This window comes from Chlorocebus sabaeus, chromosome 1 (assembly GCF_047675955.1).
Source record: "Chlorocebus sabaeus isolate Y175 chromosome 1, mChlSab1.0.hap1, whole genome shotgun sequence".
Taxonomy (NCBI): Eukaryota; Metazoa; Chordata; class Mammalia; order Primates; family Cercopithecidae; genus Chlorocebus; species Chlorocebus sabaeus.
In genome coordinates, this window is record NC_132904.1 from 125,622,809 (window position 1) to 125,638,253 (window position 15,445).

At 43.8% G+C, this 15,445-nt stretch overlaps 1 protein-coding gene across 6 annotated transcripts in view; it reads right to left on the reverse strand.

Moving 5' to 3' along the window:
• PRDM10 (PR/SET domain 10) overlaps positions 1–15,445 on the reverse strand; it is a 99,488-nt gene that overhangs the window by 13,763 nt on the left and 70,280 nt on the right. For all 6 annotated transcript variants that reach the window (XM_073022281.1, XM_038004994.2, XM_038004992.2 and 3 more), the window contains 6 exons: positions 11,231–11,578; positions 9,648–9,803; positions 4,924–5,103; positions 3,514–3,624; positions 2,043–2,243; positions 1,096–1,410 (listed from right to left, as the gene is read on the reverse strand). In XM_073022281.1, the coding sequence (XP_072878382.1) occupies positions 1,096–1,410; positions 2,043–2,243; positions 3,514–3,624; positions 4,924–5,103; positions 9,648–9,803; positions 11,231–11,578 (1,311 nt within the window). The remainder of the gene's footprint in view (positions 1–1,095; positions 1,411–2,042; positions 2,244–3,513; positions 3,625–4,923; positions 5,104–9,647; positions 9,804–11,230; positions 11,579–15,445) is intronic.

The following is a 15,445-nucleotide window of genomic DNA, read 5'->3' on the forward strand; positions in this document are numbered from 1 at the left end:
CCTTTTTCTAGAACAGTGTACCTATACATCATAATTTACAGGCAACTTCACGGACTCATATAGGTTTCTCCGAAGTCTGAAGTTAAAAACCCTCCATAAGAAAAACAAGACAAAGAATAGTCAATGACAGTGGCAACTTCCAATCTCCTGTTCCCATGTTAGTTTTAAATTTTCAGAGACCAAATGATTTCAAAGCAACAAGTTTGTTCATTTGTGCCTTGGGGATACTTCTCCTCAATGTAATTAAATGAAACAATAGTTCTGGGAGAATCACTTTCATTTAGTTCCTCAGTCAATAAGAATGAGTTATTCATTATCTGGTAGAAGGAACACAGTTATACCTCTATACTACAAAGGCACTGATTGATATGCAGAGATCGAATCAACATTATTCCTTTTTTTTTTTTTTTTGAGATGGAGTCTCACTCTGTCGCCCAGGCTAGAGTGCAATGGTGTGATCTCCGCTCACTGCAACCTCCGCCTCCCAGGTTCAAGCAATTCTCCTGCCCCAGCCTCCTGAGTAGCTGGGATTACAGGCATCCACCACCACACCCGGCTAATTTTCATATTTTTAGTAGAGACGGGGTTTTGCCATGTTGGCCAGGCTGGTCTTGAACTCCTGACCTCAAGTGATCTGCCCACCTTGGCCTCCCAAAGTGCTCGGGTTACAGGTGTGAACCACTGTGCCCAGCCATCAATATTATTCTTTACAACCTCTCTTTGATATAAGACATTTGATACGCAGGTCGTGATTCATCAAACTGGCTCATTACGAAGCAGCCAACCAGGATGGTAAAAGATAAGGATTCAGAGGAGGATCAGAAACAGGTGCTGTGGCCGCTGTCCTGCCATAGCACAGGAGGCTTGTATATGCTGGAGCCTAAAATTTCCTGGCTACCATAGACAGAAATCTCTCACACTGCTAAGGCCAGAGGCCTCATCAGCCTGAAAGGGGAAGGGGCATTTGTAAAATGCCCAAGGCTCAGAACTTCCACGCAGAAGCACATTACATAGATCCCAGCCCCAGATCGGAGAATGAGGTGCTAGTGGCAACACGGCATTCATACGGCAAAGGGAAACCGAGGCACGCAGTACCGGGGCCACTTGCACCACTTGCAGCTGTATGTGCTGAGGCTGCTGGAGGCCAGACGCCGACTGCGACACAGGGATGTACTGAATTCTCTGGTAATCCCCTTGTGGCGTTCGGTAGTCCGTCGTCAAGGTCTGGGACAGTTCTGTCATTGCCTGGGTGAGCAGGTCCGTCGTCACCACAGTCTCTCCGGTAGCGCTGTCCGTAGTTAAAACCGCGGGGGTGGCACTGATCACAGCTGTCGTCAGTGGTGTGTGTATGGTGTTGGAGAGCTGGGCGAACTCCGGATGCTTCTTTCGAATGTGCTGGACCATCTTGGTCTGAAAACACAAGGCAAAAAACAAGAATTATTATTAGAATTCGTGATTTTCCATTTTTCTCATATGTAAATCCTCCAAAGATTCCTAAAGTCTTTTATCTTATGTCTTAAAAAAAAACACTGACTCTATGCCTGTACTTCCTGGGGTAACATAATGCTATGAAAGCAGGAAAGAGGGTGGGAATGAAGTCAAGCCTCACCTGGTCTCACACCCCCAGCAAGGTCTCAACATCCCCCCCAACTAGCACCTGCAGCAACAATCACAATCCCCCAGCCAAAACCACCTCCTTTGTAAAGCCACCGCTTAACCTTCTATGTGGTGCTTCCATAAGCCTGAACTCACCAACCACAAGCACAGAACGTTCAAACGTGAGGCCCTCCGCAGGCCAAGGGAAAAGGCAAACAGCCAGCTGCTTGGGCTGCTGTATGGCACTAATTCTGGGGGAGGTCCACAGTATTCTCTTTCTGTTCTCTGCTGTGGTCCCTGTTTACAGTGACTGGGACAACAGCTCTTTCAGTCCCCTGTCAACTCAGAAGGAGCCGTCCAGACCATGTGGATGAGAAGACATCTTCCCTTAAGAGATTCCTTACGTGGCCATTTCGACCTCGGCTTTAGTCAGAAACCGCCCCTACCTTGCTGCTATACTGCTTGGAGCAGTGGGGACAGCAGACGGGAGGGGTGGCAATGGTGCCCGTCAGCTGGGTGTGTGTGCTCAGCATGGGGTCTGGCTCTCCGGGACCAGCGGGCCGGAGCTTCCGGATGCTCGGTGGGAGCTCGGCTCCTGGGTGGTTCTTCAGAATGTGGGCTTTGCGCTTGCTGGCGCTTTTATAAACCTGCAAATGTAAGTGCTTGCCATGAAAGCAGTATACGGTTCCACTTTCTTGCTTAAAGCAAACTAACAATTTCATTATAAGACATTGAGGAAAAGTATTGAAGTAGACCCAAATAAGATATATTAATATGTATATTAACAGATCTATTGAAGGACAACAAGCATATACCATAAATTAGAATAAAATGAGAACATAATGTAGATACGCCAGGTTTCTTTAATCCATAAATCTAAGATAATAACTGTGAAAGTACCCTTTATCCTAAAGTTTAAAATTTGGATATGACACACAGACACAGGAAGGTAATTGTTTTCAAGGTCCATCCACCTCATATGAGAGCTGCCTGTGAAAGCTCTCACACGATGTATGCAGCTGAAGACCAGGAGCCAGAGAACCTTCCAAACGGCAACGTCAATAGCAACTGCTATCTATAGTGGGAATCTGTGTTAGAAAATGTTTCTCACTTTTAAGCTGATATAGCTACATTATATAAGGAAAGGATGGCCGGGCGTGGTGGCTCATGCCTATAATCCCAGCACTTTGGGAGGCCGAGGTGGGCGGATCACCTAAGGGCGGATCTTCCTGGCCAACATGGTGAAACCCCATCTCTACTAAAAATACAAAAATTAGCTGAGCGTGGTGGCGGGCGCCTGTAATCCCAGCTACTCTGGAGGCTGAGGCAGGAGAATCGCTTGAACCCAGGAGGCAGAGGTTACAGTGAGCCGAGCTCATGCCACTGCACTCCAGCCTGGGTGACAGAGCAAGACTCCATCTCAAAAAGAAAGAAAGGATATTATGGTGGAACAACAAATATGTATTCTGTGTCTTTTCTGAAACTACACAAAAATAATGGAGTAGTACAAGTAGAGTACTCCACCACAAAGCTTTCCCAAGCCCCCCACCTTATAGAAACCCCCAATCTACCATATATGTTATAGGTCATATGATAAATGCTCTCATTTTAGAACCTAGGAATTTGAAATTAATTCACACACTAGGCACTCAGTAATAAGCCTCTTCTTGTGTAACAAAAATCACAGAGAGAAGGGACAGTAAGAAAAATGAAGTCAACTACTTCTTAAGAAAAAAAAAATTGGCTTAAAATTAGGCTGTATTTCTAGTCCTTTCTTGTCTGAATGGAGACTACGGAGAGACAGGGAACCATCTGGTCAGAGTAACAAACAAATCATAGCATATATTTATAAATGCAGACAAGTCAGCTCTAAGCAGGAACTCCAGTGGCACACCAGCATGAATATTTCCCTTTTACCTTATCGCAATACTGACAAAAGTAATCACGATTGGGTTTTATGATGGGTAGAGTTAACTCTGGCACCTCTTCTATCTTCATGTCTGGGTGTCTCTTTGACAAGTGATTTACCTAAAGTGAAAACAAAGAACAAATGAGAAAAAGAGATCCCATTAACCAAACGGAAGCTACACAAATGCCTCTGATAATGACCGCCAGAAGCTGAAATTCTCTGAAGCAATGCCCCAAAACAATAAGGCATTTGGCCAGGACCAGCATCACCAGACCCCATCTGACACCAAAGTACTCACAGTCAGGGTTAACAGGAATTAATAATTCACCAGACAACTAAAGGTGAACTCACTGCGGTGAATTCAGCCATCAACAGTCTTTGGCCGAAAGAACTACTATTGGAAAAAGGAAAATTACACTGATATGAATTTCTTTGGTGAGTTCTCCTCATGCAAACCTGTCTTTCATTATTTAATGCCCTAGCCTTACTAAGAACATAGAATGAGATACAGACCAAGGTTCTGAATTTTAAATATTGCTCTATGACTTTCCAGCTCCTGGCAGAAATATATTCTGCACCTGTAACAAGGTCAAAATGAGTTGAGAGCAGAGCACTGGCTGTCCTGATACTTCAGCTAATCTAGATGCACATACCCTGCTTTGATGGAAAGCTTCCTTCTACTGCTGTTTGATATCTGGAAAAGAGAGGCATTAAAAGGAAACAGCTGGGGGCTGGGCGCAGTGGCTGACGCCTGTAATCCCAGCATTCTGGGAGGCTGAGGAGGGTGGATCACCTGAGGTCAGGAGTTTGAGACCAGCCTGGCCAACATGGTGAAACCCTGTTTCACCATGAAATACAAAAATTAGCCAGGCATGGTGGTGGGCACTTGTAATCCCAGCTACTCAGGAGGCTGAAGCAGGAGAATCACTTGAACCTGCGAGGGGGAGGTTGCAGTGAGCCGAGATCACGCCATTTCACTCCAGCCAGGGCAACAACAGTGAAACTCCATCTCAAAAATAAATAAATAAGATAAAATAAAATAAAAGGGAACAGCTGGGGAGAAGGCAAACACACCACAAGAAAATACATTCAGGGACACAAAAGAGGGAAATAAAAATAAGGTGACAGCAGAGATTGAGATGGGTAAAGAAAAACAAAACTAGTAAGGAAAAGTGATTAAAAAAAAAAAAAAAAAAGCCTCTTGCAAGAATTGACCCAAAAAGCAGCAAGAGGGCAAAGGGAGACTAGAAAAGACAGAACTCCAAATTGGGAATTGTTTGCCTCTGTTTCTTCCCCAGACATTGACAAAACCATTGATCAATATGACTTAGGACAGAATACAACACAAAAGTCACCATCATCGACAGAAATGAGGTGTGCTGGGAAGACAGAGGAACCCGCGGCCACTTGGCACTGACCAGCATGCCGCGCCGGCGGAAGCCCATCATGCACAGGCGGCACTTGAACGTGAAGCTGTCGTAGTCTGTGGACGTGATGCGAGGCTTGAACGTCTTGGAGCGGCTGATGCGGTCGGCTTTCTTGGCCTCCCTCTCAGGATTATGCATCCTCTGCATGTGTTCCCGTAGTTTGTCTTTTCGCTATTTGGAGAGAATTTTTGAAAACAGGGTAGACATGGTGGTAGAACATTTTTAATTGAAGGGATAATTTTTAAAATTAATACAAATTAGCAGTAGCCACAAGCTCCAAGAGACATTTGAGTTGCTGGAACACTAGGACATTGAAAGACGTGTTAAAAGTGCCTGGGAGTTACTCTGTTCACTAGCAAATATGTGCATTCCAATGAACCTTGGTTTAAAATGACCATTAAATAGGAAAGATACATAGCGACTTTTGAGAATAAAGACCGTGCATTAAAGAATTAAAGAGAACATGGAATAAGCCTGGTATAAAAGAAGACAAATTGATAACAGGTAATACTAGATTTTAGAAGCCATGCGTAGGCCGGGTGCAGTGGCTCACGCCTGTAATCCTAGCACTTTGGGAGGCCGATGCGGGCGGATCGCCTCATGTCAGGAGTTTGAGACCAGCCTGGCCAACACGGTGAAATCCTGTCTCTACAAAAAATACAAAAGTAGCTGGGTGTGGTGGCGCATGTACTCCCAGCTACTCAGGAGGCTGAGGCAGGAGAATCACTTGAACCCAGGAGGCGGAGGTTGCACTGAGCTGAGACTGCGCCACTGCACTCTAGCCTGGGCAACAGAGCAAGACTCTCTCAAAAAAACAAAAACAAAAAAAAAACCAGTGTATACTCAATTCCCACACATTTCAGCAAACATTATATTTTTCTAAATCCCAAAAGAATTTAAGAATCTCTATCTTATGGATTTAGAACTTCTCACCTTACAGAATTAGAAGTTCAAGTAAACAAATCCATTGTTCATTATGATGGAGCATGGGGCCCAGGGCTCAGCTCCTGGTTTCACTATTTAGTGACACATGCTGACGTGAGTCCATGGAGAGAATTAGGCAGAGCCCATCCTGAATACAAACAAAGTGCCAGCTCCCTGATCCAGTGGGGCTCTCTGCTCTGGGACACAGGAACGAATTGTTATTAGTCCTGTACAGACTCTGAGCCTTTCTACAAACCAGTTCTTCCCACCTTTTGGTACAGGGACTTTTTTAAGGACTTCGTTTTTCAGCACATTTACTCAACAAATATTCCTTGAGCGCCTACCAAGTATCGGGGAGCAGGCTAAGGGCCCAGCTCCAATGCTGGACCTCCCTCACCCACTTGCCTCTTCTGCTACAATGCATACGACCCAACTGCTCTGTCTTCCTATCCCACCCGCCTTCATTTCTGGAAAGCCCAGGAGAGAATGTTCAGAGCTTTGCAGGCTGCAGTAGGATTTGGATTAAGGACACTGCCCTAAATGACGGTATTTTTCTTTAGTGTAATACGACGACAAAGCACTGCTGCACTGCTGCTATTTTTTCTTTTCCTCTTTCTCCAACTCCTCTCGCATTCCCACTTTTTCCTAAGCATCAATGTTTACTAGTTTCCCCGTCTATTCCCTTTAAACAACCAATTTACCTTGACTGAATCATCACGTAAATTTCAAAGCCTAACACAAATACCACACCATGCCATGCACATCGTGACAGGCACACATTTGTTGGATGCCAAATCTCCATGAGGCCTTTCCATCCTAACATCCCCCAAACCAAATCCGCTATCTGCCCCCACTCCTTCTGCCTAAGTCGTGCTTTTTCATGTCAGTGGTGTTCCCAAACACCTAGCCTCTCGAGCTGCAAATCTCCATTCCTCGTCGTCTACCCTTCCCCCTTTCATCCAGGTGCAAGGTCTTGTCAGCCTCCCATGACGCCTGTCTTGAACACGGCCCCTCTTCTCCACACCCACTGCCTCCACCTGAATTAGCCCAGCTCTGAAATGCTTAGGGCTCACTTCCTGGTAAGTATGATGACTTAGCACAGCGCGCTAGCTTAACCTGCTTCCCTGGCTTCCTCTTGCCACACCCTCCATCACTCCCCTTCTCCCCATCTCCTGAACATGGCATTGCTACTCCCTGCTGCTCCCTCTGCTTGAGATGCCGATATCACTCCCTCACTCCTCACCTCTCCCTTTCCCTAGCTGGCAAACTCTTTCCTACCCATGAGTGGATTCAAAAGTGTCACCGTATCCATGAGGTCTCCCCTATACCCCAAATCAGTGAATCCCTCTCACGGCATTTTTGAGACGGAGTCTCACTCTGTTGCCCAGGCTGGAGTACAATGGCGCGATCTCACCTCACCGCAGCCTCCGCCTCCCAGGTTCAAGTTTTTGTCCTGCCTCAGCCTCCTGAGTAGCTGGGATAACAGTCATGTGCCACCGCGACCGGCTACTTTTATATTTTTAGTAGAGACAGGGTTTCTCCATGTTGGTCAGGCTGGTCTCAAACTCCTGACCTCAGGTGATCTGCCCCCCTCAGCCTCCCAAAGTGCTGGGATTATAGGAGTGAGCCACCGCGCCTGACCACTTTATTCTTTTCTCTATTCTAGTGTGAACTCCCTAAAGTCAGAAGGTCCCACCTCGACTTCAATGCTGCCTTCTTGGAGCTTACACTTAGCAGGACAGGCAAATGCAATACACAAATGCTACGACAGGGTTACCAGCAAAAGGCCCTGTGGGAATCCATGGGAGAAGCAGCACTTAATCTAGGGATCAGGAAATGCCCCATATAAAGTGACATTACCCAGGTAAAGGAATATGACAGTTTGAAAGTTCGTTTCAAGTCAGGAAAGGAGTGAGAGCAAGTGCAAACAAAGGCCCAAGGAGAGCCAGTACGCCACACTTGGGTAAAGCTATGGAGTTCAGGTCACCCTGAGTGCACAGGGAGGCGGGAACTAGAGAGGCTGGCAGGAGCCAGGTCTTGTAGCATCTTAGAAGTAACAAGAACTTCGGGATTTATCTGCGTGAAGAGCTATTAAAGAGTTTTTCAGAAAGGACATGACATCAGAGCTGTTCTCCAGAAAAATTACTCTGATTCTAGTTTGAAAATATGCCAGGAAGGTAGGTGGTAGTGGTTTTGTGCTGGGTCAACTTGGCTAAGGGGAACTACATTTGAAGGGAGTCTCCTTCCCAGCATGGTTCCGAGTCGGGTTAGCCATACAGAAACTCACACCAGCCTGTAAGGTGGAAAGGAAGCAGCTCTGTGCTGCTCTAGACAGTGTCACACAGAGGTACCTGTGGGTCCCTACTTATCCTCTCTTTCCCACCCAGCCACAAGATGTCTTCCTGACTGCCAGGCCTGCTGGCCAGCTCCATATCCGCCACCAGATGCAGCGACACAGTCTTCCACAGACCGTACCAGCTCTCCTTCCTGGCCCCCACTGCAGGTGGAAGGGCCTGGTTCCTAGATTCCCAGGTAAGTTCCCATTGGACGACCCAGAGCAGTGCTCCTGTGGGCATACTGCTGACTTCTGACCTCCCAGCTGCTCCCTTCGACCCTCACTTCTCCATCTTCTCCTATAATTCAGTTCTCAGTCCTATAAGAAAATCTTCTGTGACACTCAGAGCGGCTTTGCTTCCCTGATTGAACTGTGTTGAATATATTGGGTCAAAGTAAAAGAGAAAATGAAAGCAAGCAAAGAAATTTTAAAGAAATATTCCAAGGTGTTAAAATATGGTACCTGGCACAAAATGAAAAATCAAAAAACATTGGCTGGATGGGATGGATAGATGGCCAAATAGTATTACAAAACAGGAATTCTTTTAGATATGATTATTTTTATAAAAACAGAAAAATCCCAGGCCTATTTATACTTTTCACATTGGAGTTCTCTACACAATTCTAAATTGTGCTACTATATATTAAAAGGCATTAGATTACATTTTATAACACACTTACCATACAACAAGCTTTGAAAATTCTATTTCTCTTTAATTGCTTTGCATCTGTTACAAATATACCCTTAGCTTTCCTCTCCTGAATCCATACCTGATTATTTTCCAGTTTCTACGAGAGTGTGGCCTACAGTCATATTCAGTGGAATATCTTCCCATGACGGTTTTGCAGAATCACCTGACTTCCCAATGAAGCATCTTTCATTGTTTTTACATTTATTTATTTAACTTTTACTTCTGGGTCCCCTGCAGGGTTTTGCTTGGCTTCTTCTAAGTTCCAGGTGGGTTACCGACACTTATAATGTTCTGCTTTAATCTTTGAGGTCATTAACATTCTCCAAAGCAGTCTAAGCCTTCTCAGCACTCTTCAGATTTCCCACCTGTGTTAGAGGAGCGTCCTGCTGCCTGCGAGGCTCAATTACTGGCTCTTATACTTAATCAGTGCTCAACACAAACCTCTTGATCTGAATGTTAAGTAAAGGTATTGGTCTGTTAGGAAATCTCAATAGCAATTTAGTTATACTTGTCATTATACATTTGGATTCTTTTGGGAGATGCATTTTCCCTCTACTTGTTTGGGGATTTGAATTAACTATTTTGAGACAGTAAGTGTTCCCCCTTAATTTTATAACTAAGTCAAACACAAGGCCCAAAGTGCATCTCAGGTCCAGTTCATCAGAAGTGGGTGAAAAACTGATGAACTGAACAGGCATTTACCCTCAGCCTGCTATAATTCCAGTGGCCACGAGAACCACCTTGGGCTATGTCTTGGTGTCATACCTTAAATTGTTTCCCACAGGTGGAACACAGGAAGTCTTTGCGGTCCGAATGCCGGAGCATGTGGAGTCGCAGTTTGTCGGGGCGACAGAAGGCCTTGTCACACTCTGTGCACTGGTAGATCTTTTCTGAGTGGAAGCTGCGCACGTGCTTTTTCACCTGGCAGTAAAAACCATGGGAAAACTCAGGGGACACAGGCACCAAAGGAAATGACCAAAGGCAGCTTGTCAACGCTAGAGGGAGCCAAATGCATTACCATGGGTTTTCCTCAACCCCTGCCGAGGAATCCAATCAGATGTGATAATTGGCCTCAATAACACATACTGTCCCTGTCACAAAGAAACAAAACAAGTAGCCAGAAAGCCTTAGACATCCTAACCTACCCAACGACTTGAAACGTGAGAGAGAGAGAGGGAGAGTGCTTGCTTGGAGCCCATTTTTTAAAGATAAAAAGCAAAAGTTCCTTAGGTTTAAATGAATCTTGCTAAAAAGGATCTATAGGAAGACAAAAACCAGTTCTTCCTTACTTTTCTCCGGCTTTAATCTGCATAAAAGCAATTTAGCCCCTTTTGATGCTTTTACATCTTCTTATAAAATCAAGTTCTGAAGAATTAAAGACATGAATGAGTGGATACAGAAGACATTACCGGTTTATGAGAGCAACATGACGCTGGCGTCATTTCTCAACTGGGACTTACTTCCCTTACTTTTAGACAAATAAAGGAATAGGGCTTCTGAACTCTCTTAGCCACACATATCCAATGAAGAAGAGCTGATGAAGGAAGCTAAGTAGTGAGTCCTATCAAACTATTCCTATAAGACAGCTTGCTTCATTATTTTTGGAGTTTCTTTTGCCAATAAATTATGCCTTAAAGCAACCTTTCTACTAGTTTGTGTGAAGTGAGAAAATCTCCAAGACTCTCAACCCTAGCAGAACTAAAAGTAAATCCTCGTCTTCTTTTCCTTTGGTAATTGAAAAGGTGTATTTTTACAAAATGTTTCATTATTCACTGACAGGCAAAGGAAAATCTTATCATGTAAAGTCCAAATGAAATCATGAGTATTCTGAAATTTATCTTCACCCATTTTGCTCCAACAAAGAATACACTACAGGGGAGGAGGCGGTGGGTTCTTGATACAAAAGTATATTATATACCAACTTTCTCTTTGTTTCCTTCCAAAACATATGGCCTTGGTTAAAGCAAGCAGGAAACCACAGCAGTAGTAGGGATGTTCCCAGCCCCTCAGAAATGGGAGTATGTCTTCTACAGGCTCCGTATATTTTATAAGCAATAGATATTGACATGGATTATGAAAGATTTTTTTAAAATTATAACATCTGGGTGATTATTACTTGTAATATAACTTAAACACTTTAATGTCAATGTCTGATCTGGACAATTAAGGGTCATAATAATCTTTTGTTTATAAAAGTAGTTTGATTGAAGAAATATTGTTCTCAATTGTAAAGTTGTTTCAAAGAAGGGATGAGAATGCAGGTGCTAGGCAGTCTCGGTTTTCCAAAAATCGAAGTTTCTTTTACCAAAAGAAGGAAGCAGACAGGAATCTCAGTAGTAGACACTCACCTGGATAAAATCTGGGAACCGTTTCTTACAAGTTGGGCAGGTGAAGTAGCCATCATTGATATGAATGGCCACATGATCTTTCAACAAATCAAGGCGGTCAAAGGATTCTGGGCAAAAAATGCAAGAGTAAGTCTTCTGGTCTGAGTGGAGCTTCATGTGGCTCTCCAAGGATGCGCTGCTGATGAAGCCCTTGTTACAGAGGTCACAGGTCAGTGGGCAGTTCCCCTCCCGCCCATGGAAGCGCAAGTGCTGGTCCAGTTTGTCCTTTTCCCGGAAGGCCTTCCCACACTGCAAGCATTTAAAAGGCCGGAAGGACTTCCGAATAAACAGATGCTGAAGAGCTGCATTCTGAAAGACATACACAAATGTGATCATTTAGTGATGAAATTAAGAGTGCAACTGGATCACACTTTTACAGAGAAAGAGAGGATGATCTCTGCAATCACAGACTTCCCATAGAAGTTCAACTCTAGGACACACACAGTTGAAAGATTTTTCTGGTGAAGACACTGAAAATGAAGCCATCCTCAAAGAAGTTCATCTTGAAAAGACAAAACTTTTTTGTGTTTTGTTTTACATCTATGTATGTGGGTTTTCTTTTGAAAGGGTTTAAGTAACACAAAAAAAGTGTTTCCAATAGAAGACTTGTATAATAAAACAAATCCCACACTGGAACAGGATAAAAATGGAAGATTTGGAGGAAAAGACTTAGGGTAAGTCACACATGCAGGAATCAGGCTGGAGCAAGTCAGCCAAATGTTACTTGTTGAAATCCATGAGAAAAAGAATTTGAAGCTTGATTAAAACGTTTAGGGGGAAAATAAGACAATAAAAAGAACTGAAGGGTAGTCCTTGCCAGTGGCAGGGTGGAGAAGGAAATGGATACCAGGCATCTTTTGGGGGTGATGGATACCAGGTTTCTTTTGGGGGTGATGAAAGTGTTCTGGAATTAGAGAGTGGTGAAGATTGCACAACTTCAGAATATTCTAAAAACCACTTCAAAGGGTAAATTTTATGCCATGAGAATTACAGATCTCAATTCAAGAAAAAGAACTGAAAAGGATTCAGATTTATGTGAATGAGACATGAGCACACGTCATAAATGGAATATAAGCATTTCATCACTTTCTACTTAGAAAACAGAAGATAAGGTCCCAGCATAGCCAGTTAGTTCTACTGGTTAGAATGCCATGCTAACAAAGTGAAGCTCATCACACCGTTCCCTGCCTAGACCAGGCCATTCTGCTGTTTGTTTTCAGGCACAGATTGCACTTGTAATGCTGATTAGCCATCTTGTAAATTCATGCAGTTGTTATAGGGAACCCAAGTGGGAGAGCCTGGGTACTCGGTGCAAACCCATCACCACTACTGGGAAAACTACTCATGCTCTGCTGAGAGCAGATCGACAAAACCATCTCTCACACGGAGAATGCAGAATCAATCAATCTTTCAGTTACGCTTATAATGAAGATTCATTCATAAGTTCCTCAAAACACTGAGGGAACGCTCTAGATTGCTACAAGGCGGGGGTGGGAGGTGGGGGAATCTTTCAAGTATGTCTGTGAATGGCTGTGCCTATGTAGCTATAAACGAACAGTAATTGAAGGATTAATGGAGATCTTAGTGCGATTTGTGTAATGAAGAAAGTGCAGTGAACAATGCTTACACTCTTAACTTCAAATTACTTGTAAGCATCAACTTTTAAACTAAATTTAATGTGAAATCATCATGTGAGGAAAACAAAATATTTTTGATTCAGTGAAATTTCTAGACCCAATTACTATGTAACACGAAATTTCCTTCTCAGGGCTTCCCTATCAGGGCTAGGAGAAAGATTTTTAAGCTGCTACCTACTCACTTATGTTGAGTAGATAAACAGCAATTCTGTTGTCTTCTTCAGCTCATGGGGCTGCCTCAGGGGGTGTGTCATACTTTATTCTCCTTTATATCCAGATTCCTTAATAAGCTGCTTAGCTTATAGGAAGTCTTCAAAAGTAGTTTGAGAATCAGTGAAATGTATTTCATATGAAACTAAAAAAAATGATTTCAAGGATTTTTCTATAGCATCTGCAGAGATTTTTAAGAATAGGTCTTTCTTGGCTGGGCACAGTGGCCCGTGCCTGTAATCCCAGCATTTCGGGAGGCCGAGGTCAGGAGTTTGAGACCAGCCTGGCCAACATGGTAAAACCCTGTCTCTACCAAAAATTCAAAAATTCAAAAATTAGCCAGGCGTGTTAGCAGTCACCTGTAACCCCAGGGCTGTAATCCCAGCTGCTTGGGAGGCTGAGGCAGGAGAATCACTTGAACCTGGGAGGTGGAGGTTGCAGTGGACTCTGTCTCAAAAAAAAAAAAGCATAGTTTTGTTCTCAAATCAGCCACAGGGCTTGCTTTCACATCTGTGCACAGTTCAGCAGCCACCTCATCGTTTTACTCTGTCTGGATCCTAATTTTACATAAAAGCTTTACTATTTTGTCTACTTTCAAAACTTTACGGAAATACTGCAGATGAACCAATACTATTCTGAGGTTCAAAGGTACAAGATTTAGAGCACTTTTACCATGTAGGAATCTTTTCCTTTATCTACGTTCACTGAAGTGTCCAAGGACAGACACAATGCACATTGATTGTGGTCCCGCTGAGGATGCCATTTCTCCTCAGGTGCCAAATCCAGAACTCAGTTTTGTTTTGGTCCATTATGCTAATCGGTCTTCTGTCATTTCTGATTAGCGCGAGTACCTTCAGACACTTGATTTAAACTGAGCCACCACCTGGCTCCACTTTCTTGGCTCTATTGACAAACCTTATCATCTTTTCAATTTCCATGGAGCCCTGAACATTGTCTATACTCAAGAAGTAGATTATATTTCTCTGATCTAATGATACTAATAGAATCGTTACAAGGTCGTAAAAATGCTGAAACTGTTCCCACCCCTTGACCCACTTGCAGGCCATTTCTGTTCTAAGGTGTCTTCTGTAGCTCAGAGCCACAGCCCGTACACATTTCTAGAAGAAATCATGAAAAATGTTGGAAAGAGCACATAGATCCACTCTAGTTCTTCTGCTTCCTGAGTTCATCAGGCAATCCACCACACTATAAATATACATCAGCTACTCTAGGGATACCAAAATCGTATTGTTGCTAAACTCTGTGATTTGGGATTCAACTCACATTGCAGTGAATTCTGAGACAACGGATTATTTATAGACAAAGATCATAAAATGTTTCTAAAGTTTAGGGGGTTTTTTGGTTTGTTTTTTAGAGATGGAGTCTTGCTCCATCGCCCAGTCTGGAGTGCTGTGGCATGATCATAGCTAACCACAGCCTCGACCTCCTGGACTCAAGCACTCCTCCCACCTCAGCCTCCAGGGTAGCTGAGACTTATAAGTACATGCCACCATGCCTGACTAAAATGTTTCTAAAGTTTGGTATTAACAGCTAAAAGAACCTAAATTATTGATCAATTTTCATACTATTTTAATCCTGACACAAAAAGGAAATCAAACAATCATATTTGTTGATTTGGGGTTTGGGGGGCTTTTTTTTTTGAGACAGGGTCTCACTCCATCACCCAGGCTGGAGTGCAGTGGCACGATCACAGCTCCCTGCAGCCTCAACTTCCCAGGCTCCGAGGATTCTCTCATCTCAGCCTCCCGAGTAGCTGAGACTACAGGTGCATGCCACCGTGTCCAGCTATTTTTTGTTTTTTTGTTTTTTTTAGTAGAGGCAGGGTTTCACCACGTTGCCCAGGTTGGTCTCAAACTCCTGGGCTCAAGCAATCCACCTGCCTCAGCTTCCCAAAGTGCTGAGATTATAGGCGTGAGCCACCGTGCCTGGCAGTTTTGGGGTCTTTTAAACAACTTTCCTTTGGACAATTGTCTGCCCACTTTCAAAGCCTTTGATTGGCCATCCCTGCCCAACTCAGCTTACTCTGCACTATCCTTCCAGCGCCCCCTTGCTAGGGCCAGGCTCACGTCTGCACTGTCCGGACGGCAGCAAGAACCTCCTGTGTCTGGGCCTGTGACCCTAAGCCTATCATTCTCTGAAACAGTCTACCTTCCTCCTCTCTCTCTTTCAAGGGCTAGTCTAAGTCTCACCTCATCCAGGAATTATCCCGACTCCTCTATTTTACTTCGACTTTTCACTCTTCCAAGTTATACTTTCACATTTAACACCTAACCGTAAACTCCCCTACATTAGTACTGATTTCCTACTT